Source organism: Mobula hypostoma, chromosome 9 (genome assembly GCF_963921235.1).
Source record: "Mobula hypostoma chromosome 9, sMobHyp1.1, whole genome shotgun sequence".
Taxonomy (NCBI): domain Eukaryota; kingdom Metazoa; phylum Chordata; class Chondrichthyes; order Myliobatiformes; family Myliobatidae; genus Mobula; species Mobula hypostoma.
In genome coordinates this window covers 133,243,436-133,269,208 of record NC_086105.1, presented here as the reverse complement: position 1 = coordinate 133,269,208, position 25,773 = coordinate 133,243,436, and the positions used below count along the sequence as shown (strand labels likewise).

Below are 25,773 nucleotides of genomic sequence, written 5' to 3'. Positions count from 1 at the left end.
CCCCGGTGGTGATGTCTGTTATTTGTCAAGTAGGGTGCCGTGCGCAATCCTGATTTGATGGAGACGGACGTGAGAGCACGGAGGAACATCTGGTGAAACTTCTGAAATGCCTGCTTCGCTGCTGCTGCTACTGTGTGATTCAGAATCTCCGGAGGGGAAGGCCCCGAGTCCTCGGCTTTGCTTGTTGCTCGGCAGCCGGGGCGGGGTCGAAGCGCTCGGCAGAGGATGGTGCTCAGTGCTCGGTGTCGAAGGGCTGGTCGGAGGCTCGAAGTTTTCGGACGGACTCAGAGTCCGCTGCGGTCGGGTGCTTCCAATGGTGCTGCATCGGCAAGTTGGTGGCGCTTGGAGGTTCATGACAGGGAGAGTTTCCCCCTTCTACAGTCTGCATGAGATGATGGGGCTATCGGGACTTTGAGACTTTTTGTTTTACCATGCCCATGGTCTGCTCTTTATCAAATTACAGTATTGCTTTGCACTGTTGTAATTATATGTTATAATTATGTGGTTTTGTCAATTTTAGTCTTGGTTTGTCCTGTCTTTCTTGTGATTCTGGAGGAACACTGTATCATTTTTTAATGCATGCATTTCTCAATGACAATAAACCAGGACTGAGTGTCCTCATAATCTAATGTAAAAGGAGGAAGTGGTTAGACACAGTATTCTGACAGTTATACTGCAGTACAGATTTGATAACCAGTGAATTTATTCCTGCCTGTCGCTTGTCAATTTTCCTAATTCCAATTTTCCTTTGACAAACTTCTATAGATGAGAAGTGGAGAGTATATTGACTGGCTGCATCACAGCCTGGTATGGAAGCACAAATGCCTTTTTATGGAAAGTCCTAGTGGATTCAGCCCAGCACATCACAGGCAAAGCCCTCCCAACTGTTGAGCACATCTACATGAAATGCTGTTGTAGGAAAGAAGCATTTATCATAGATCTCCCCCACCCAGGCCATGCTCTGTTCTCTCTGCTGCCATCAGGTAGAAGGTACAAGAGCCTCAGGACTCACACCACCATGTTCAAGAAGTTACTACCCAACAACTATCAGGCTCTTGAATAAAAGGGGATAACTACCCTCACTTACCCCATCATTGAGATGTTTCCCTCAACCAATGATCTCACTTTAAGGACTCTTTATCTCATGTTCTTGTTATTTATTGCTATTTATTTATATCTGCATTTGCATAGCTTGTCGTCTTCTGCACTCAGGTTAATCTTTCATTGATCCTATTATAGTCATTGCTGAGTGTGCCCACAGGAAAATTAATCTCAGGGTTATACGTGGTGACATACATGTACTTTGATAATAAAATTCACTTTGAATTTTAATGAAACTCCATTTGTCAGATTTTTATCCTGCTCAGCAATCTATATCTCTCTGTATGCCTCATTCATAACTTTTATTTATCCTGTGTGCCAACAGCAGATTTAGAAACCTTATCTTTGGTACCTTGATCCAAGTCACCTACAGTATATAAATTGTAAGATGTTAAGCTCCCATCCCTGATCCCTGGAGCATGTCACTCATTAAGTCTTGCCAACCAGAGAAAGACATATTTAAGCCTACTTTCTGTGTTCTGTTAGCCAGCCAATCTTCTCTCCACACCAAAATGTTACCTCCTACACTGTAAGCTGTTATTTTCTACAATAACCTTTGCTGAAGAATCTTCTCAATTGCCTTCTGGAAATTTAAGTATGATACATCCACCAGTTCCTTTTATCCAGAGCATAAGGAAGGGATGAAGAACATCACAGCACTGAGATCGAGTTTATTTTAATCATCATCTTTTTTGTTGGTGGAGGGGGGGATTGAAATGTATGGAGGATGAAAATTTTCATGAACCCTATCGAGAGATAATTGAGGAATGCAACTTCAGTGACTTGAGCTTAGCTTTAACCACTGGTGTTGCCTATATGGAGCCTGCATGTTCTCCCTGTGACTGCATGGGATTCTTGCCATGTCCCAAAGATATGCTGTAGCTTAAGTAGTTCATGTGAATAGCCCCCAAGGCAGTAGAGACAGGAGACGGCAGGTAGGACATGTGCTAAATTATAAGTTCCAGAAAAGTAAGTGGGAGAATGGAACTGGTGAGAATGAGCTGAGTATTTGCATAGACTTGGTGGGTGAACAGCTTTCTTCTATATACTAAGAAAATATATGAAAAATATAAGGAACCTAGAAAATGCAAAATGAATCAGTGATGCACATGCCAGCCCTGTATGAAGTGCCAGAATGAAATTCTATCAAGTACAAAGCTCTCGCACTGTGTACTTAAGGACAGTCCTCCACCTAATGACAAGAGATCCTGCTTCACCCTTCGAGAGCTGCATTGTTCATGGGCCATGACTGTGCAGCAGAGTTTTGTGTGAGTGGCTGTCAAACGAGTGACGTGCAGTGTTTGATGCCACTCTGCATGTCTTGCATCCTCCATGCACGAGTGCATCAAGCACACTGCAGACACGGGTCTAAATACTTACACAGCACAACCGGCAAGCAATGTCAACAGTGACATTTGGTAATCAGGACATTTAAAATATTCTATGAGACAATCCAAATAAACCATTTTACTATTTTACACATCAGCAAATAAAGTGAAAAGGGGTTACTTCAGGAAAGTGGCTCCAAGGTAAATAATCTTTTCGAATGGTGGAGCAGGCACAAAAGGCTGAACCCTATTTCCTATAGTTTTAGAGAGATCCATTTATCACATGTATTGAATGGCAGAGCAGACTCGATGGGCTGAATGGCCTACTTCTGCTCCTATATCTTAAGTACATCAAAACGTACAGTGAAATGTTTGCATTAACAACCAGCACAGCCGAGGAACGTGCTGGGGGCAGCCCACAAGTGTCACCACACGTTCCGAAGCCAGTACAGCATGCCCATGCTGTTTGGCAGAACAACACAGAACACAACAAGTAACCAAAAACAACAGCAAAACTCATGACAACCTTTAAGCCACGTGCTGCACACCATATTCAAAGAATATATCGTTGTCACAAAGGCTGCGTTTAAGGACAAGGCTGGAATATAATTTTCTGCATCAAAAGCGGATGGTAGATGCCTGCAAGGATTCTTGATCACCACAAATGCTATATCACCTTGTTATAGAAACAATCTGGCTAAGGAGGTCTGTGGTTGCCAGCTGTTAACTGGCTCCAGTAGTCAAACAACTGATGGAAGGGGTCAAGGAATAAAATCAGAGTTCTGCTGTCCCTAGTATTAGATAATGGTGCTTGGTTGCCAGATAGTCATTGGCTCTGTAAAATATATGGCTTCTGCTCCTGGGAAAGGATAAGAAAGCAGATTTTGTGTGTGATTCAGAGCCTCATAGTTTATGCAACCACCTGCCAGGCTTTGCAGGGGCTCAGTCAACTATGAAGTTCCACACTTCAACCAGCATCACAGCTTGACTGTTCTCACACACAAGCCCAAAATCAAGTACCAATTAATTGGGAATAATGGCTGGGATTTTCCAGTGAAATGCCAGCACTTACTGATGTAACTGTCAGGGTGTACTGCATTTCTGCATAAGTGAAAATAAATACATAAATCCCAAATTTTCTCATGGAGTATGGAACATAGAACATTACAGTGCAATACAGGCCATTTGGCTCGCAATGTTGTGTCAACCTTCTGATCTACTCCAAGATCAATCCAACCTTTCCCTGAAACAGAGCCCTTCATTTTCCTTCATTCATTGCCTATTGAAGCATCTATTAAATGTCCCGAATATATCTGCCTCTACCATCCTCTGACAGCATGTCCCATATACACCAGTCATTGAAAGTGGGCATGCAGGTACAGCAGGCGGTGAAAAAGGCGAACGGTATGCTGGCATTTATAGCGAGAGGATTCGAGTACAGGAGCAGGGAGGTACTACTGCAGTTGTACAAGGCCTTGGTGAGACCACACCTGGAGTATTGTGTGCAGTTTTGGTCCCCTAATCTGAGGAAAGACATCTTTGCCATAGAGGGAGTACAAAGAAGGTTCACCAGATTGATTCCTGGGATGGCAGGTCTTTCATATGAAGAAAGACTGGATGAACTGGGCTTGTACTCGTTGGAATTTAGAAGATTGAGGGGGGATCTGATTGAAACGTATAAGATCCTAAAGGGATTGGACAGGCTAGATGCGGGAAGATTGTTCCCGATGTTGGGGAGGTCTAGAACGAGGGGTCACAGTTTGAGGATAGAGGGGAAGCCTTTTAGGACCGAGGTTAGGAAAAACTTCTTCACACAGAGAGTGGTGAATCTGTGGAATTCTCTGCCACAGCAAACTGTTGAGGCCAGTTCATTAGCTATGTTTAAAAGGAAGTTAGATATGGCCCTTGTGGCTACAGGGGTCAGGGGGTATGGAGGGAAGGCTGGGTTCTGAGTTGGATGATCAGCCATGATCATAATAAATGGCGGTGCAGGCTCGAAGGGCCGAATGGCCTACTCCTGCACCTATTTTCTATGTTTCTATGTTTCTATACCCACCACTCTCTGTGGAAAAAACAAATACCTCTGAAATCCCCCTATACTTCCCTCATAAACCTCAGCCAAGAGAGACCATATGACCATAAGATATAGGAGCAGAAGTAGGCCATTCAGCCCATCGAGTCTGCTCTGCCATTCAATCACGGGCTGATCCAATTCTTCCAGTCATCCCCACTCCCCTGCCTTCTCCCCATACCCTTTGATGCCCTGGCTAATCAAGAACCTATCTATATACACCCAAAGACTTGGCCTCCACATCCACTCATGGCAACAAAATCCACAGATTTACCACACTCTGACTAAAGTAATTTCTCCGCATCTCTGTTCTAAATGGACGTCCTTCAATCCTGAAGTTGTGCCTTCTTGTCCTAGACTCCCCTACCATGGGAAATAACTTTGCCATATCTAATCTGTTCAGGCCGCGTGCAAGTGCAGCTAAGAAAGAGAGAGGTAAGCAATGCAGCTCAATTTAATCAATTATCTTTAAGTATGTTTTCTTTTAGAATATAACCAAGACATTTAAAAATATTCAAACTTTTGACAGTGTTGATAGTTAATTCATCTTGGGGCATTTATGTGGGTGGGGCTCGCTATTTATGAGCCAAGGTGTCCGTGTACCATACAGCCTTGCCATTTGGGATGAAACTGACTGCAGGGACTACTGAACCCACTCTAGGTAAGTACAGACCAACAGGTAAGAAAGTGGCAAACATATTTGTCTGCCAGCTCCCAGGAAATTCTGGGTGGACATAAAGAATCTTGCAAGTTAAATATTACCTCCTGAAGAAGGACCTCAGCCCGAAATATCAACAGCTTACTTATTTCCATAAAGGCTGCCTGACCTGCAGAGTTCCTCCAGCGTCTTGTGTGTGTTGGTTTGGACTTCCAGCATCTGCAGATTTTCTTGCCTCTGTTGCTCTGACGATTCTAAGACCTAATTTACCTCCTGTTGAGAAGTGGTTCAAAACCCAAAAGCACCAAAGACTGGAGCTGAAAACTGAATATGCTGGTAATATTTAGCAAGTCATAGAGGTTCTAATAAAAGGTCACTGATCTAAAGCTCTGCTTCTTTCACCACTCACTGGTATTTGGTAGGGATTCCACCTCTAAATTAATCCTCTCAATATTTCAGTGATGTCCAGTATTAGCAAGAGATTCAAGTTTGTTTCCATCTTATTTTACAACAGATTTTACAGAAAGTACAAGTCACAGGCAATCTCCCAAGCTACAGGCAATAAAGGTCCGAGGTATGGGACCTGCCTTTGGATTGAGTTTATTTTATGAATAAGTGCCTCTTCCTGCCTTTCATACGTCAGTAATTCCATTGTCAGCATTTATAAAATATGGTGTGCTCTCTGACAAGAAATATACACAATTCAGATCTTCCTCGGAAATTTCATGTAATCAGCATCTTTTTAAGCGATATGCATTTTTCTTTGTCATCCGTCTGTTTTTGTGAACAGCGATGTCATTAGCTGCCACATTACAGACAATAGATCATCAGTGAGAGATCACCTACATTTGAGGGATGAGATTAAGCCCCAATCTCAGATGAGCAATTCCTAGTCCGATCAATGTGGCTTGCATCCTGTGGGAATGCATAAAGACTGCAATAACTCACATAATGAGTCCCAGCACAGGGTGCAAGTGTCATACCTTGCCCAAACTGATATTGAATAATCAACGTAGAATGACACAGCACGGAGGAAGAATTTGTGCTCTTGTTCATGCCCTGGCTACTTTTGAAGGGATAACTTTTTAACCACACTTCCCTGACTTTTCCCCACAACACTATAAATTTTTGCTTTCCAAGAAGATCTCTCTTGGAACATAGTACGTAATCTGGTTAAGCTATCATATCAGCATTGCATTATGAATCATAATAACTTTCATCTGAAAACTTTCTTCTCATCTCATTTTTTCTTTGCTAATTATCATAAATATATACCCTGGTTACTGATCTCTATACATATGAAAGCATTTCACTTTTATTTCATGATCACTCCCCTTCTCCATCATTCTGAAGACTTTTGTTAAGCACTACAGCCTTAACCATCTCTTTTCAAGGCGATCGATTCTGTTGTCTTTTCTTGCAATTAAATCCTCACCACACTACCAAGCATTCACCATGTCTCTAAGGGTTATGGTTTCAAACCCTATTCCAGAGACACTGACAGGTTGTTAGAAGAGTTGTCTTTTGGATGAGCTGTTCAACCAAGCCCTCAGATAGAGCTACCACATTCAACTACATCAGTATGAAGGAGGATGGGGGAAGTTCAAACTAGTGTCCCAATCAGTGTTTCTTCCTCAATTGATATCACTAAAAACAGATGATCTGTTTCATAATATATGTCAATGATCTGGGTGACAGAATTGGTGGATTTATGGCCAAGCTTGTGGATGATACAATATTAGGAGGAGCAGATAGCTTTGAGGAAGTAGGGAGTCTGCACAAGGACCTACACAGAATGGGAAGATGGCCTATGATTGCTGGAGTTTAGAAGAATGAGGGGAGATCTCATTGAAATCTGTCGAATATTGGAAGACTTAGACAGAGTGGATGTGAGGAGGATGTTTCTTATAGTGGGTGAGCCCCAAACTAGAGGGACGTAGATTTAGAACAGAGATGAAGAGGAATTTCTTTAACCAAAGGGTGGTGAATCTGTGCAATCCATTACCAAGTCATTAAGAATATTTAAAGCAGAGGTTTATAGAACCATCCATTCAAGTCACCAAAAGTTACAGGGAGAAGGCAGAAGATGGTAGTTGAGAGGGATAATAAATCAGCCATGGTGGAATGGCAGATAAGACAATGGGCTGAATAGCCTAATTCTGTTCCTATGTCTTATGGTCTTAAACTCAAGAGATTCTGCAAATGCTGAAAATCCGGAGCAAAGCACACAAATTACTGCAGGAACTCAGCAGGTCAGGCATCATCTATGGAGGGGAATAAATGATGACTGTTTATTCACAAATCCCTTAATATTTTGTATATGATGACCTGGTTAATATGGATGGTTCTTTAAAGGGCCATAACATCTGCAAAACTAAGAACCAAGAGCTGAGAAGTGGGATTAATCAAGGTCTGTTTTTGGGCAGGGTGGGCCAATGTGCAAAATGACTCCCTTTTATACTGTAAGAGTCAATGATTGTGGGCATGATCTGTTGGTACTGGAAGTGTGGGGTCACTTGCATGCTACTGCTGCCACATCCGTGAGTGTGTTGGTTGTTTACACAAATGACTCATTTCACTACATGTGACAAATAAAGCTAAACTTGTCTTATCTCTTAACTGATCATCAGAATCAGGTTTATTATCACCAGAATGTGTCATGAAATTTGTTAACTTAGCAGCAGCAGTTCAATGCAATACATAATATAGAAGAAAAATAACTAAGTTACAGCTTATGTATATTGATTAGATTAAGAATAATGCAAAAACAGAAATAATATATATTTTAAAAGGGAGATAGCATTCATGGGTTCCATGTCCATTTAGGAATCAGTTGATAGAGGGGAAGGAGCTGTTCCTGAATCGCTGAGTGTGTGCCTGGGCTTCTGTACCTCCTACCTGATAGTAAAAGTGAGAATGATGGTAATATTGCTGTCTGGGAACTTACTGTGTGCAAATTGGTATATATGCAACCTATCTCAAACTTCAGAAAGTACTTCATTAGCTATCATGATCTGTGGTATAGCCTTGAAGATTTTATGCAAATATACACCTATTCCTTTCAATACTTCTGGTATCACTCTTGAAGATCTGCACTGTGCTGTCTCCAAGGCCCAGACATTCTTCCCAAAGCAAGAAGCTCAAAGTTTTTCCACCTGAAACCATGCTATTGAATTATAAAGGTTTTACATAACTTCCTGGAGAGATGAAATCTATGAACCAAACCTGAAAAGTGATTGCCCCTTTCAAGAAAAAGCTTTAAACTGCAGTGTGATAAATCAATAAACATCATCAAATACTTACCCACTCTTCAGGCTAACCAGGGCATCCTGCACTCCTTTTTGGTTGTACTTGGACATGTAAGCATGCATATCTGGATAATTATTTCTTATGTTTCTCTCCGTGCTTCCGTTCGGAACGGTCCCAAATCGAAATGGTGGTGAATGGTCATAAGGCCGCTGAAACTATAAGAAAAAGAAAATTCATGGTAAATGGCTTTATATCACTGTGCAAAAGCTGAAGTGAACAGCCTTCCACATTCTGAACAGTTTCCAGTATTAAAAACAAAGAGACCCAGAAATTAAAGTGCTTCTGTTGAAGGTTAAGTACTTACATGTGAAGCATTAAAATCTTCTCATATCCCACTGGCTTAGCTCTTAAGAATTGGCCTTGTCATGTTAGGTGTGCCAAAAGGCCCAAGAGTTGTCTAATTTAATTGAGGAAAGTAACTAGATGATGCCGGGCATAATATCTCAAAAGACACAAGTGTCTTCCTGCCAGCAATGTGCTCTGAGAAAATTTAATCTATGAATTAGAAGTTGCTTCCTTTTACAAGGTTGTTCCAGCTGGGGTTATGGAGTAAAATTTGATCTGTTGTCACTTATCATTAGACCACATTCATATGGCACAGGCTGGCTTCAAGAAAATTGCTGCTGGAATCAAAGGAGGAAAGCAACAGAGTGCACACTCTTCATCAATTCAGTCCATTAAATAATGTTCTTCAATTAAATACTCCATTTGGTGTCTGCCTGCTCTTCTTGTCTTCGGGGTACATCAATGTTTGATGACGAATGTGCATCATCATACAGTGATACTTAATCACGCTGTGACTGGTTATCACTGCATTATAAAGCATTGGCATCATCACTGTGGACTTAAAACCATAATACATAGGGGCAGAACTAAGCCTTTCGGTCCATTGAGTCGGCTCAGCCATTCCATCACGACTGGTTGAATAGTTGTTGCCTCGTGTCTCAGTTCAGTCAAGAAATAGCGCCACTGGTCATTAATCAAATTATCTGTAACACTAAATCCATTCAAAGTAACACGTTTTGTATTAGAGATGTGGCAAAGGCATTCAATGGTATATTCTTTGGCTCTTTCGTTATCACAATTGGCTATTTTCTACCATTGTGCTTTGACAAAACATTTTATTCCAGCCAGCAGAGATTTAGATATCAGGGAATATTTTCCATCCACCTTTTAACTTGCCCCATTCTGTCTCTATAACTTCCTTCTGTCCTCCAATCTACTATGATATCTGCAATTATTTCCCTAAGCTCCATGGCCCATTCTTCTGTTTCTTTCTTCTCCATTAGGATGCTCACTAAAACCATTTTTGACCAAGCCTTCCACCCACCTAATCTGAAACCTTTGGTGGCTCTGTTAGTTTTCTGTTTGATGACGCCCCCGAAAAGTGACTCAGGATGGATTGTTACATCGAAGGTGCTATGCAAATGAATGCTGTTGCTGTCGCAACTCTGTCCGTCAGAGAACTATCTTACTGCATGAATCAACGGTGCAAAAGCCTGACACCTGTCACCCCACTCCCCCTCATACGTGTACATTTGAGGTACTACGAGAAGATAAACCAGAATGAAGGGCGGTCTCTCCCCTTCCCTGTTGGATAAAATCCTGCCAGTTTATTTAACACTGACACTCAATAGTGCAGCATTCATGACAACAAACATTTATGATCTGAGTCAGATTATATAGTAATTTGCAACACACAGGTAGGCAGCATTTAATATTTTAAACATTCCAATTTTCAGGAACCTGTTGTTGCTTTCTTAAGAAAAACCAGTGGAAAGCCTTCTAGTGGCTGAAGCATTTTTTTAATAGAAGTGTTGCAGCTGAGAAACACTGCTGGCCTGACCACAGCTATTCATCACTGTCAGTACTATACAGGAAATTATGGGCTTTGCAGCATCAGGGTCTCCATTCTGTGCAGTGCAATAGATAAACTCAGTCTGTTTATACCAGCACTTAAAGTGGGTCAAGCTCAGTCAAAATTGTGCTGCCGATTCATTTACAAAGACGGCAAAAGGAAGTGCTGTTGTCTGACGGACCGGTGCAAGTATTCTTCAAGGACTGGACTAAGAAGGATTTCCATGTGCTTTTTTATATATAGCCCATGACTGAACCTTAAAGTGGGGCAGCAGGTATTTTGTCCTCATTAGGTAAGTACATAAAGGATAAAGGAGGAGAGAACTTCAGCATAGTTTCAACACTGATAACAGGCAAGAGTTTTTTTAGCAGAAAGGAGTTTTGACCATTTATTCCACACTAAAATCAATAGCCTGTCCCAAATTCCTTTATCACCTCCATATTTTATTTCCAATGTTTTCACTTTGGCAAAATATTTTCATTTGGGATTGTGGACTTTCAATGGACATGTTTTTGATAATCATAAACACAAAAGATTCTGTAAATGCTGGAAATCCAGAGTAACATACACAGAGTGCTGGAAGATTTCAGCAAGTTCGGCAGTATCTGTGGAAAGGAAGAAACAGTCAACATTTCTAGCTGAGTTAAGCCCATCATTAAGGATCCCCACCACCCAAGACACGCCCTCTTGACACTGTCACCATCAGGAAGGAGGTACAGAAGCCTGAAAGACAGACAGACAGACAGACAGACAGACAGACACACACACACACACACACACACACACACTCACTCTATCAGTGATTCAGGAACAGCTTCTTCCCCTCTGCCATCCAATTTCTAAATGGACATTGAACCCATCAACACTACCTCACTACTTTTTTATTTCTGTTTCTTTTACATTACTTATTTGAATGTAACTATTTAAGAGGCATATATAAACTTCATGTAACTCTTTATTTATTTATTTATCTATCATGTATTTCATTGAACTGCTGCCATAAAGTTAACAAATTTTACGACCTATGCTGGTGATATTAGACCTGACTCTGATTCTGATCAGATCCTGAAGATTATTCTCCCCCCAAAACGTCAACTGTTTATTCCTTTCCACAGATGCTGCCTGACCTGCTGAGATCCTCCAGCATTTGTTGTGTGTTATTTTGATGTGTGTAGCACCAAAAATGATTTTGCATACGCAGCACCTTCCTCTGACTATTTACAGCCATTGTTTTTCTTTATGAAGCCCTTCTTGTATCCTGTTGCTCAGAAGCATCTTGATGCTGTTCCTGAAATTCGACCTGGACCTGAGATTCTGCTTGAGCTGAAGGAGTGACTGAGTGGGACAACAGATGGGGAATGGAAAAGGAGGTCAGAGGGCAGGGAGAGGGCAAACATCGAACCTGCCCTACAATACAGTGCCTCAAATCTGAGGGAAGCCTCAGGCAGCTCCAGGAAATTTTTCAAGTTGAGAGTATGTGCGAGTTATATGAGTCCTTTGAAACGGTCCCAAACATAAATGGAGAGAAAATTCAAAAATCTGAGGTGCAAAGGGACTTGGGAATCCTCATGCAGGAATCCTAAAAGGTTAATTTGTGGATTAAGTCAGCGATGAGGAAGACAAATACAATGTTAGCATTTATTTCAAGAGGACTAGAATATAAAAGCAATGTTGAAGTTTTATGAAGCACTGGTGAGGCCTCACTTGGAGTATTGTGAGCAGTTTTGGGCCCCTTATCTTAGAAACGATGTACTGACATTGGGGAGGTTTCAAAGGAGGTTCATGAAAATGATTCCAGGATTGAAAGGCTTGTCATATGAGGAGCATTTGATGGTTCTGGGCCTATACTCACTGGAACTCAGAAGAATGAGGGGTGACCTCATTGAAACCTATCGAATGTTGAAAGGTCTTGCTAGAGTGAATGTGTGGAGAGGATGTTCCCTCTGGTGGGGGACTCTAAGAACAGGGGATGCAGCCTCAGAATAGAGTGGCGTCCTTTCAGATTGGAGATGAGGATGAATTTCTTTGCCAGAGAGTGGTCATTCTGTGGAATTCATTGGCATAGGCATCTGTAGAGGCCAAGTCACTGAGTACATTTAAAACAGAAGTTGATAGATTCTTGATTGGTCAGGGCATGCAGAGGTATCGGGAGAAGGCAGAAGATTGGGGCTGAGAGGGAAAATGGATTACCTATGATGAAATGGCGAATGAGAATCGGTGGACTGAATGGCAGAATTCTGCTCCTATATCTTAAGGTCTTATACCTCAAGCAACTGTAAATAACCTTAGAGGCAACTAATTGTTATGCAGGAAAATGGATCTATTTGGTTGAAAATTTTAAGCAACATCATGAGTTTCCTTTGCAAAGTCACATAATACACAATTTTAAGTTTTCATACTATCACTTTCTGCTTCAACGTCCAGATTATATTTTGCTTGTCAGATTTTGTTTGATGTACAAGCTGTTCAAATACATTGGAGAGAATGTATTGCCAGTCAATGGTTTTAACGTTCTCTTTAGTAGAGTGATTCAGGATAATGGATATGAAACAGCATTTGGAAATCAGAGGCTTTACTATATTTGATAAACCTTTCATCAGTACTCCTCCAAGAGGACCACACCATTGTCGTAGGCTTTGACTGGAGTCAGGGCTTTGTGCTTAGACTCTTGATAGGGTCACCCATGGCAAACAGGTCAAAGGGTAGAGGCCAGACTAAGAGTTGTCCACCGGTCCAACAGGTTCGGGGGTTCAGCTCAGGGCTAACAACTCTGATTGGCAAAAAGAAACTGTTATGAAAAAGGCATTGAAGAACCCTTCTATATCTGTGTGCAACTGGATGGACAGAGAAAAAGGACCTTCACTGCTGCCCTAAAGGCCAGCTGAACTAATTGGCAGTAAGCAAGTTCATCAGTACTGGCAAAATACACAACTTTCAGTGTTCCAACACCTTAAGACAAGAGGTTGCTTTCTCCTTAATCAAATGAGAAAAATATTGGTCCTGATGCAGGGTTTCAACCCGAAGTATCGACAATATCAGCAACCCACACATGTGCTCGGGCTGCTAAGTTGCATCAGCAGATTGATAGTTGCTCCAGATTCCAGTATTTACAGTTTCTTTTGCTTCCAAGGAAAAAAATTGCACCTTTAACAACCTCAGAAACATTACAATCCAATTTACAGTCAATTAGATTATTCTGAAACACAGCTACTACAAGTTTAATGTACTTTTGTATGAATGATCTGTCTGGATGACATGCAAACACTTTTCACTGCATCTCAGTACATGCAACAATATTATAAACCAACTCAATGACCATTTCACTGTCATTATACTTTAAGAGAAATTACCTTTTTGTCACTAAGCCCAGTCACTTGGTCAACAAACTCTTCCTGAATCATGAAGGCAGCCAAGTTGGCAGTGTAACTTGCGAGGAATATTACAGCAAAGAAGGCCCATACGGAGACAATTATTTTACTCGTAGTTCCCCTTGGATTCTCGACCGGCACAGAGTTGTTGAAAACAAGGCCCCAAAGAAGCCATATTGCTTTGCCTATTGTAAAGGAGGGGCCATGTGGAGCTACAAATAAAGAATAACATATAAGAACATGTGCTAAGCAAGAACAGAAAATTTCAAATTAATATGTCCAAACCTTTAACAGCCTTTCAGCCGTGTATGGGAATAACATTGGTCCCAATACATTTCCTCAGATGGTATTCCAGAATCCTATGTCCTTAACTTTAGGGGAATGACTGAACAATGATGTACAGTCACTAAGAGATATCATACTGGATTCTCCACAGGGAGTTCATTTCCCTGACTATTTTAATTTTGTAAATCCTCACTTTCAAACTATTATTATTTTGAATTGAAGAATGTTCAAACCAAGATATCACTGCAATCTTTAATTGTTTTTTGATGTACTTAACCAGAATTTTGAGACAACCTTATTTGGTTTGTGTTAGTGATTGTTCTCTGGAACATTTCATGTTTTTTTCCTCAGTGTGAAACTAGATAAATCTCCAAATGCCTCAATGCACTACATTTACCTCAGAAACAAAGATATGAGCCAAACAAATGAGAATGTATCTAGTTTAATCAAAAATGCTATGTAAATGAAAGCCAAACAGCAGGGAAATGAAGATAAAAGCAAATGCCCGTGCTGGAAATAACAGCAGAAAATGCACTCAGGAGGTCAGCCAGCGTCTGTGGAAAGAGAAAGTATTAATGGTTTAAGTCCGGGACTTTATCAGACTGAAGAGATGGAAGGTAAAATGCAGAAGGTAAAATGTTATAAAAACAGAGGGAAACAGCAGAAAGATAACAGAAAAGAAAAGCAGAAAAGATTGGATCAATCCTAGTAGTAGAGATTAGCGTAACACTATTACAGTTTGGGGTGTCAAAGCTCCGAGTTCATTTCTGGCACCATCTGTAAGGAGTTTGTACATTCTCCCAGTGACAGCATAGATTTCCTCCTGGTGCTTTGGTTTCCTCCCAGAGTCAAAAGTCAGTAGGTGAATTGGTCATTGTAAATTGTCCTGTGAATAGGCTAGTGTTAAACAGGCGGGGAGTTGCTGGATTTCATGGCTCGCTGGGCCAGAAGGGCCTGTTCTGGGCTGCATCTCCAAAGAAATAAATTAAATCCCTCTATTTATCTTCCTTTTCCACAGAGGAGCCTAAATTCTCAATCCATTGCGGGAGCAGCTTCACTTACTAAACTGCGATGATTCAAAGAGGCAATTCACCACTTCCTTCTCAGGAGCAAATAGCATTAAACAAAAAAATGCAGAAATTAATGAAGAAGTCTTTACCATAACAAACAAAGCCTTAAACTAGAATGTAGCTTTGGCAACCTCTGTAGGTAACTGCAGCAGGCAAGATGAACTCTGGTTTCACTCCAACCTCTACTAAGGATTAGGAAGTTTTTTTTTCTCCAAATGCTTTTTATCTCTTGGAAGAAATATGCACTGTCATGGCAATAACCCATCAATGGCTTCCACAATCAATTCTCCCTCACTTCTCAGCATACTTGTCTCTGGTATCATTTCTACACCCTTCCTTCGACTTAAACTCTCTTCAGTCTTTTATTACTACCCACTCTTGAAAGTAGCGCAAAGAGAGAAAAAGCATAGAAGTAGCATCGAATCTGAGTCTGGTTTATTACTATTGCTGACATGTTGTGAAATTTGTTGGTTTGCAGCTGCTGTACAGTGCAAGACATAAAGAATTACTATAAGCTACAATAAAAAAAAAACTACTGCAAAGCAAAAAGTCCTTTAGTTTCAAAACACTTTGGGAATCTCTATGGTGTGGAATGTGTGATATAAGATATGATAAGATTCACTTTATTTGTCACATGTACATCAAAACATCCAGTGAAATGAGCATTTTGCATCAAATAAACCAACATAGCGGGGATCGTGTTGGGCATCCCACACTTACGACGCCAGCATATTATTCCCACATCTCACTAACCCCTAGGGTTGCCAACTGTCCTGTATTAGCCGGGACATCCCGTATATTGGGCTAAATTTGTTTGTCCCATACGGGACCGTCCTTGTCCCGTATTTCCCCCGCGAAGGTAGAGCATTCCTATGAAACCTGTTGTGCCGAAATGTCGTAAAGCGAAGAAGCAATTACCATTAATTTATCTGGGAAAAATTTTTTGAGCGTTCCCAGACCCAAAATATAACCTACCAAATCATACTAAATAAGACATAAAACCTAAAATAACACTAACATATAGTAAAAGCAGGAATGATATGATAAATACACAGCCTATATAAAGTAGAAATAATGTATGTACAGTGTAGTTTCACTGAACAGAATTGCCAAAACCGATTTGTAGAAAAAAAAAGCGGTACGTACACGCATGCACACATCACGCATACGCACACAGGTGCCCGTGCAAGGCTTCATGGTCATGGTAGTCTTTCTCGGGGTAAACACAAGTGTCCCGTATTTGACTGCTACTTTTGTCCCTTATTTGGGAGTGAGAAAGTTGGCAACCCCACTAACCCCAAACGTACGTCTTTGGAATGTGGGAGGAAACCGGAACACCCAGAGGAAACCCACACAGTCATGGGGGGATTGAACAAACTCCTTACAGACAGTGGCGGGAATCGAACCTTAACCTTACAGCTAGTGCTGTAAAGCGCTGTGCTAACCACGGCGCCACCCCCATATGAATGTAGGACTGCCTTTTTCTGAAGTGCACATTGGCATGGTTGGTCTAACATACAGACAATTAAATCTATTAATAATTGGTAACCACATTAAGTTCAACCGACTGTCGCAAGATCAAGGACGTGCTTTGAGCTTGTGAAGCAATAATGTCTCTATTTTATAAAAAGAACTGATTAAAGAATTAAAAATTTCAGCTGGAAGGAAGATTCATGTGGATATTATGTGCAAGGGACAAGAATCCCAATAACTCACAAGGAAAATGCAATCTATAAACAATAAAAGGTTTTCTTTATATCCAGATTTTCAGTAAGATGATTAATAGTTTGGATGATGTGTCATTCCACCTCTTTAAAGAAATGTATCTTTTCTATTTCAGTATCTGTAAAGCCTTATAGGGTGTGTCTTTCCGGAGCACAGCTAGTGTCTTAACAAAAAGTCTTTTGCTGAAGTATACACATTTTATAATGAAGCCAGATGGCAGCTTGAGGTATGAGGCAACATGGGGCCAATATGACTTTGGTATATTGTAACAAATGAGTCAGAGTAATGCTTGACAGCCCTGAAAAAAGACACATCGTTTGAGATTTGGAAGTCACAGCCTGTTCTAAAAAAAATAAAATTTTCAGCAGTACAGTAAGTCCCCAGGTTAAGAACGTCCAACTTACGGACAACTCGTACTTACGCACAGACTGCCATAAAGCCTATTATATTAAAAATTTGAAAACAATGCACGACTTCAGCGGTTCGTTGGCTCGAGGAAGGAGAACACAGTCTACCATTTTAAGTCGGATCATGTTGCTGTTAACACTGTGTTGAGTGCCTAACTTTGTATTTGGCTTAAATTTTTCTCTTATTTACCCTTATAACTATAACCTTATGGTTATAAGCGTAAATCCAATGCAAGTGCTGGTGATGCAAAGAAAAGGAAAACGATCACGATTGAAAATAGAGTGGAAATCATAAAGCGATCGGAAAGAGGTGAAACGCCATCGGTCATTGGAAAAGCATTAGGCTACAGTCGGTCAAAAGATTGGAACAATTTTAAAGGATAAAGTGAGAATAATGGAGCATGTGAAAGGCCCTGACCCAATGAAAGCTACAATTATTACTCAGCAACGAAGTGGTTTAATTATTGAAATGGAAAGGCTATTGATAATTTGGTTAGACGATTAAAATCAGCGTAATATGCCTATTAGCCTTACTTTAGTGCAAGAAAAGGCTCGAAGCTTTTTCAATGATTTAAAAGCTGCACGTGCAGCAAGTTCAATCGTTTCAAAGTGAGGGCAAATTTAAATAATATTAAAGTGCAAGGTGAAGCAACGAGTGCCAATATAAGTGCTGCAAGTGATTTTCTTGAAATGTTGAAAAAAAATTATTGAGGAGGGAGGTTATTTGCCAGACCAAGTACTTAAGTGTTTCTTAAGTGTTTCACATGCATAGAAAGGTAAAATATATACTATATACTAAGACAAACATTTGACTAACTGATGCTAAATAAGAACTGTAAGTACCTGTTCTGACTTACTTTCAAATTCGATTTAAAGGCAGACTTAGGAACGAATCTCGTTCATAACCCAGGGACTGCCTGTACTGACTAAATAAATAAATAAGCTTCTGGGTCCCATCACCTCACTCAAAGGTTTTTCTTCACTTTCGTCAGGAAAAAGGTTTGGTCTATTTACACCTCAGAAATATTGCGAAGTACCTTACAGTTAATCACATATGCTTGAAGGGTAATTACTACCACATTGTTAGAGAGACAGCAGCTATTCACAAATTCTCATAAACAGCATAGCACACATGAAACACCGTCGAAGGAAAGCAGCACCTGTCCTCAGAAATCCCCACCACCCAGGCCGTGCTCTTTTCTTGCTGACATCAGGTAGAAGGTACAGCAGCCTCAGGACTCACACCACCAGGTTCAAGAACAACCATCAGGCTCTTGAACAAAAGGGGTAACTACACTCACTTGCCCATCTATTGACATGTTCCCACAACCAATGATCTCACCTCAAGGACTCTATCTAGTGTTCCTGTTATTTATTGCTATTTATTTATATTTGCATTTGCACAGTTTGTTGGCTTCTGCAATCTGGTTGATCTTTAATTGATCTTGTTATAGTTACTATTCTATAGATTTGCTGAGTATGCCCATAGGAAAATGAATCTCAGGGTATGTAAGTATGTATATATATATATATGGATATGAGATAATTAACAAAGCCCCAATTAGAATTCCTCTACTCTTTTATAAAATACTGCCAAAGGATGTTACATGCAATGGTGACGCAGTTTAACGTTTTTTTGAATAGACAGACACTTCCAACTCTTGGCACCTCCTTGGTACTGGCACTGATTAGATCTGATTACCTTTATTTGTCATATGTATATCAAACATACAGTGAAATGCATTGACTACTTCAAATCAAATCAGCGAGGATGGTGCTGGACAACTGACAAGGATTGCCACACTTCCAACGCCAACGTAGCATGCCAGCAATGCAATAACCTTCACCGTACATCTTTGGAAGGTGAGAGGAAACCGCAACACCCAGACGAAACCCACATGGACTCAGGGTCCTATATGGTGACTATCCTTTAATAATAAAGTTACATTGAACCTTGAGCTTTAAGAACATTCAAGCTCCTTACAGCTCGAGGCAGGTAACACATCTTCTGTGCCACCGTGTGTTCCAGTAGCGTAGCACTGGAGCAAAGTTTGAATGCTTATTCGGAGGTGAGAAGTCTACCAACTGCAACGAAGCCATGGTTGGTACCTTTAATAAGCTGTTTGAGGGTGTTTGGTTCATGTTACAGATCTTTTATTAGCCTAGCACAGGGATGCATGATTTCCGTTACAAGAACATACTAGGGAGTCTGAGACTGGTTAACCTTGGAGCAGAGGAGGTTGAGAGGAGACTTGTTACAGCTTTATTACGGTGACTGCCATCATCTGTACACCACCCAAAAACTTATGCATCAGCACTGAACATGCAACATGTAATATAATCTGATATACAGTGAGACAAGGGAATGGCTACAATTGTTCCAATTTTGCTTGGAGGAAAATACAAGCAGGACTAAACACTCACCTCTTCCTTTTGCTAAATTTCTGTTGTACCCAACAGGGCTGAAGTACTCAAAAGCGAACACTGCTATGGCAGACACGATAAGGAGTGTTACGAACATCATGACCCACACAGCAGCACTGAAGGGTTCTAGAAGGAAGGAAAGAAGGCATTATTTAATACATTATCTCATTATCCATAAAGGGGACAGGTCCTACAATGTTGGAAGGAGAGAATTATACAGAAAATTGCAAAGTCAGCATCCCATTGGAAACATATTGTCTTGTCAGTTGGGGATCAATAGCAAACTGGAGGAAGAGATCAGCAACCAATGTCCTCATTTGCTACATACAGTGTCAACACCAAAGCCAGTGAGAGTGGAGGTGATTGGGTAACTCCTCTGTCAATCAAACTCCATGATCAGACTGCTATAAATGACTGCCACTGATTTCATGCACAACATTTTTGTTTATTCTGTTTATTGAGATACAGCACAGAACAGGCCCTTCCAGCCGTGGTGACAAGCGACCCACAATTTAATCCCAGCCTAATCACGGGACAATTTACAATGACCAATTAACCTATCAATCGGTACGTCTTTGGAATGTGGGAGCACCAGGAGGAATCCAACACAGTCACGGGGAGAACGTACAAACACCTTCTAGGCAGTGGTGGGATTATACAACCATACTCCACTCAATGTATTTTACTAACGCAACTACCCTGCATTTATTAGGAAACGTTGCTGTTGTTTCTGGGTTTGGTATTCTGAGTGAATCTACACTGCTATACAATTCAATGTTTGCTTTAAATCTTACACCCTAATAAGTTATTACTAACAAAGTGTTGTAAATAAATAAAGATTAAAGATTAGCTTTATTTGTCACAAGTACATCAAATCATAAAGTAAACACAAAATAATCTGCAGATGCTGGGATCAAAGCGACACTCACAACACGCTGGAGGAACTCAGCAGGTCGGGCAGCATCCATGGAAACGATCAGTAAACGTTTCGGGCCGGAACCCTTCGTCAGGACTGAAGAGGGAAGGGGCAGAGGCCCCACAAAGAAGGTGGGGGGAGGGTGGGAAGGAGAAGGCTGGTAGGTTCCAGGTGAAAAACCAGTCAGGGGAAAGATAAAGGGGTGGGGGAGGGGAAGCAGGGAGGTGATAGGCAGGAAAGGTGAAGAAAGAATAGGGGAAAACACAATGGGTAGTAGAAGGAGGCGGAACCATGAGGGAGGTGATAGGCAGCTGGGGGAGAGGCAGAGTGAAATAGGGATAGGGAAAGGGGGGGGGGAGGGAATTACCAGAAGTTGGAGAATTCTATGTTCATACCAAGAGGCTGGAGACTACCTAGATGGTATATGAGGTGTTGCTCCTCCAACCTGAGTTTAGCCTCATCTTGGCAGTAGAGGAGACCATGTATGGACATATCCGAATGGGAATGGGAAACAGAGTTGAAGTGGGTGGCTACCGTCCTGTTTGTTGTGGCGGACGGAGCGGAGGTGCTCCACAAAGTGGTCCCCCAATCTGCGTCAGGTTTCACCAATGTAGAGGAGGCCGCACCAGGAGCACCGGATGCAATAGATGACCCCAACAGACTCACAAGTGAAGTGTTGCCTCACCTGGAACGACTGTTTGGGGCCCTGAATGGTGGCAAGAGAGGAGGTGTAGGGACAGGTTTAGCGCTTACACTTACAGGGATAAGTGCCGGGTGGGAGATCCGTGGGGAGGGATGCGTGGACCAGGGAGTCGCGGAGGGATCGTTCCCTGCGGAAAGCAGAGAGGGTTGGAGAGGGAAAGATGTGCTTAGTGGTGGGGTCCTGTTGAAGGTGGCGGAAGTTGTGGAGGATAATGTGCTGGATCCGGAGGCTGGTGGGGTGGTGGGTGAAGACAAGGGGAACTCTGTCCCTGTTGTGGTGGCGGGAGGATGGGGTGAGGGCCGAAGTGCGGGAAATGGAGGAGGTGCGGGTGAGGGCATCATTGATGACAGCAGAAGGGAAACCACGATCCTTAAAGAAAGAGGACAGTTGAGCTGTCCTGGAATGGAAAGCCTCATCTTCGGAGCAGATGCAGCAGAGACGGAGGAACTAGGAATAGGGAATGGCATTTTTGCATATGGCGGGGTGGGAAGAGGTATAGTCAAGGTAGTTATGAGAGTCAGTGGGCTTGTAGAAGATGTCAGTGGACAGTCTGTCTCCAGAGATGGAGACCGAGACATCGAGAAAGAGTTCAAATCATAAAGTGATATGTGTCATTTAGATCAAACCAAGTCAGCGAGGACTGTGCCTGGCAGCCTGCAAGTGTCACCACACTTCTGGCGCCAACATAGAATGCCCATAAATAAATAAATATACACATAGATACTGGGATAGGGTGGTGGGGTGGAGATACATCTCTACCAAAAAAGGTAGAAGATGCTCCTTCCCTCCGCTAGCTTGCAGGTCACCCTTGGACAAGGTGTAGCACTTGCTTAGCCCCTCCCTCCGCCCCCAATCAGGGTCATGTGGAGCCATGGGAGCAGGTGGTGGATGGTCGTATGAGTGGCTGTGCATATCACAAATCCTGGTTATGCGACCACAGGCAGACAATCTCTGAAGAAGATTGATAATGGCTGGGGTCAGCCGTCTCAAGAAGACACTGCCCAGAAGAAGGCAATGGCAAATCACTTCTGTAGAAAGATTTCCCAAGGACAGTCATGGCCACGAGAAACCCATGATCGCCCATGTAATACGACATGGCACGTAGTAATTGAACAATAGATCCTGGGAAGAAAAGCAAGGGACCTTCCACCTTTTATGTTTTTGTACTTGCAGTGCCTCCTGCCTCCAATCTAACCATTAGGAACTGAACAATAACTTTGTAAAATGCTGTCCAGTTAACTTTGAAAAGAACTGTGTATTTCCTGAATCATGTTCAGCAGATACATCAGCGGCCAAAGGGCACGTTCCTTTGCTGTGCTCTACATCTGTGTTCTATGTTCAATGCCATACTGAAAGCTTGACGTTCATGGTGCATGTACTGATGCCCGTTTTCTGTGACTATCACAGTGTATATTCTACTGATACTATTCATCTGTTTATATAATGAACCAAGGTAACAAGTTCCATTTCTCTTTGTGTAAAAATGATTATAATTAATCATCACCCATCACATAAGAACTCATTTAACAATTAAAAAGAACATTTGCTCTTACTTGAATGATATTTTGTGCCCCAGATTGTGAATTTGGGATTAAAGGCTCTAATTTTGTCAGCCACACTCCCCCGGGTGGAACATTTACACTCCAATCAAATGAAGTCTCAACTTTGGCCTGTGGGTGGGAAACTTACTTCTGAATCAGCAGATTGAGAGTTCAAGTCCCCTTCGGAGATACGAGCACAGAAATCCAGACAGAACAGGTCTGTTCTGCAATGAAAGTACTGTACTCTCTAGAGTTTCAAGTTAGACTTTACCTGAAGTAGAAATAAGAGAGGGATTTCTCTCCTGATATACTGTAAATGTAAAGCATGCCCCAGATTTCAAAGTGCACTAATCAGCTCTCGGGTTATATGAAATGGAGAAGGTTCAGAGCTGAGAATGTGCTTTGCCAACAAACCACCCGCTCATGACTTTTAAAACACACAATCCTACACGCTGTAAGTGATTGCTCTGGGCAATGGAAATAATGTGATATCGGAGGTGGGGTTGACCACACCCCCCCAACGTGGACCTGTCATAAGACAACCCTCATTAAATTTATGACTTTTAACACATAGACCACATTCATTAATTCCCCATTGCCAATGTTCACTCTGTTTGCCCACATCCTCCCCCAAACCTGTTATATGTATTAGTCACAGCAGGATCAAAGGAATTATGCTGAAAAATAAGCAATAAAAGAATTTTAAAGGTAGTTGGTAGCTGTTGTAAGAAGAAGAGTCCCAAGAGGATGCTAAAAGTCTTTATTGTGTACAGAGCATCTTACTAATTAAATCAGCATTTCGCTTTATTCATGACGGCTTTTGGACTGCTGGGATAATCGCTTTCCCTTCTTTTTCTCTCTGATCTGTTTACGTCCATCACCTATTTCTTCATGACAGATCAGACTAAGAAGCCTCATCCTCTCACAACAATCACCAAACCACTTGTGTCTTTCACTCTTTAGGTCTCCACCCTTCCACAGACATTCTCCTCTCCATTTCTCCCCCTTCTCTGCAACTATAAAATACATTTGAATACGCTTCCTTGCTCTGATGGAAGATCATTTATCTGGAACGTTAACTCCTTCTCTCTCCCTGCAGACGTTGCCTGACCTGCAGAGTATTTACAACATTCTCTGTTTTCAGTTGCTGGTGACAGAATTCAATATACAGCACAGAAACACAGCACTCAGCTTACAAGTCCCATAGCAGCACTGCTGTTCCACAGAAACATTGCTATCACAACAGTTAAGACTGGATGTTCATCCTTTGGAGTGAGACCACAAGAGATGTAGAACTACCTAGTAATAGTAATGTAAGCCGAAAACATTGAGGTCAGAGGTCAGGATGTTAAGCCATGATGGAAGCTCAACACAACTTCCCAAGAACAAGCTGAATGTGAAAGGGAAAATATCAAAGTTTAAAGAAAACTTATTATCAAAGTACATAGTATCACCATATACCACCCCGAGATTCATTTTCTAGCAGGCATTCACAATTACAGAAATATAACAGAATCTACACACAAAGACTGACAAACAACCAATGTGCAAAAGAAGGCAAGCTGGCAAATAAAAAAAATAATAAATAAACAAATAAGACTGAGACCATGAGTTGTAGAGTCCTTGAAAGGGAGTTCACAAGTTGTGGAATAAGTTCAGTGTTGAACTGAGTGAAGTTAAATGAAGGTGAAATTTAACAAAAAGTATAAGTACACTACAACATGGCACCTGGTAGTAGCTCGATTAAGTTTTATGTAACTTCTGTTTGATTGAAACAATGAGAAACACTCGCTGCAAGGGGTCCAGTAACCGAATATCATTGAAATAGTGTTTGGTTAACATAAGTCTTGGTGTCTTCCAATAACTGATTTGCCACTGTGCTGTGGGAGGGTGGAGCAGATAATGCTACCTTCGCAAATGGGCAAGTAGTCTCAATGCGTGGAAGCAACTGAAGTAGGAATTGTCTTTCTGTATCCAATTGACAACGAAAAATAATGGAGTATAAGAATGAAAGGGATTTATCTAGTTGGTCACCAAGTCAGAGAGCTTTAATGAACAACCATGTCGGCCAGTTAGATGTTGGGAGAATTTCTCAAAGCCATTGAGATGTACTGCAACGATTCTGATTCTGAGGTGAAAAAATTGAACTTTAGACAAGACATCAGGTGAATGGGGAGACATTTGACATATACTTGACTAAACTAAAGTTGCAGGCTGCAAACTGTGACTTCAGAGATCTGAGGAGTTCTTTGATTTCTGACTGGATTGCAAGTGAAATTGGAGATGCAGGACAGAGTGAGCTTTTGCTGAGGCTCACAACTGACAGGGGTCTATCAAATCCAGAGCTCAGACGTGACGAAAGCCGGATATGATGAACTGGATCGCAGGCAACGGAGTTCCGTTCATGCAGTCAAACGGAAGTACGGAAAGAAAGAGTGGCAGTGTAAGGTATGCAAGTATTGTGGCAAACAGCATGAATGCCAGATCGAGAAACGTCCTGCCTCTGGGGAGGAACGCTGCAAAGAACAATGCACATTGAGAAGTACTGCAACGATTCTGATCCTGAGGTGGACAAATTTAACTTTATACAAGACATCAGATGAATGAGAGAGGATGATGAAATCAAAGTCAGAATTCAGCACAAAGTGGTCACCTCTGCTGAACCGGCCACTTCTGCTCCTAATAGCAGGGTATGTCCTACAGCCCTGATAGTAACACATTACTCTTGATCTGCTCACATTAGAGATAGAGACAGAAACAGAGAAATTCTGTGATAGGCGAAGTCAAGTTGCCATGTAAAATCCATCCCTATATATAGGGATATATATAGAAGATGGGAGGAGGTTCTCCATGCAGATGGAAACAGAAGGAAAGCGTGTACAGTTCCAGGTAAAGAGTAGTGTAACACGTGGGACATCATTCCAATGGAAACTTGCAGAGACAAAGCAAGCTCTCAGAATGTACAACTATATGACTGCAATAGCACTGGGAAAATGCAGTTGAAAGTAA

The 25,773-nt window shown here is 41.6% G+C and overlaps 1 protein-coding gene across 3 annotated transcripts in view; it reads right to left on the bottom strand.

The window, feature by feature from the left end:
- grin2aa (glutamate receptor, ionotropic, N-methyl D-aspartate 2A, a) overlaps positions 1-25,773 on the bottom strand; it is a 315,483-nt gene that overhangs the window by 61,370 nt on the left and 228,340 nt on the right. For all 3 annotated transcript variants that reach the window (XM_063059218.1, XM_063059219.1, XM_063059217.1), the window contains exons 8-10: positions 19,605-19,730; positions 13,676-13,905; positions 8,462-8,622 (exon numbers count right to left, since the gene is read on the bottom strand). In XM_063059218.1, coding sequence (XP_062915288.1) covers positions 8,462-8,622; positions 13,676-13,905; positions 19,605-19,730 — 517 coding nt within the window. The remainder of the gene's footprint in view (positions 1-8,461; positions 8,623-13,675; positions 13,906-19,604; positions 19,731-25,773) is intronic.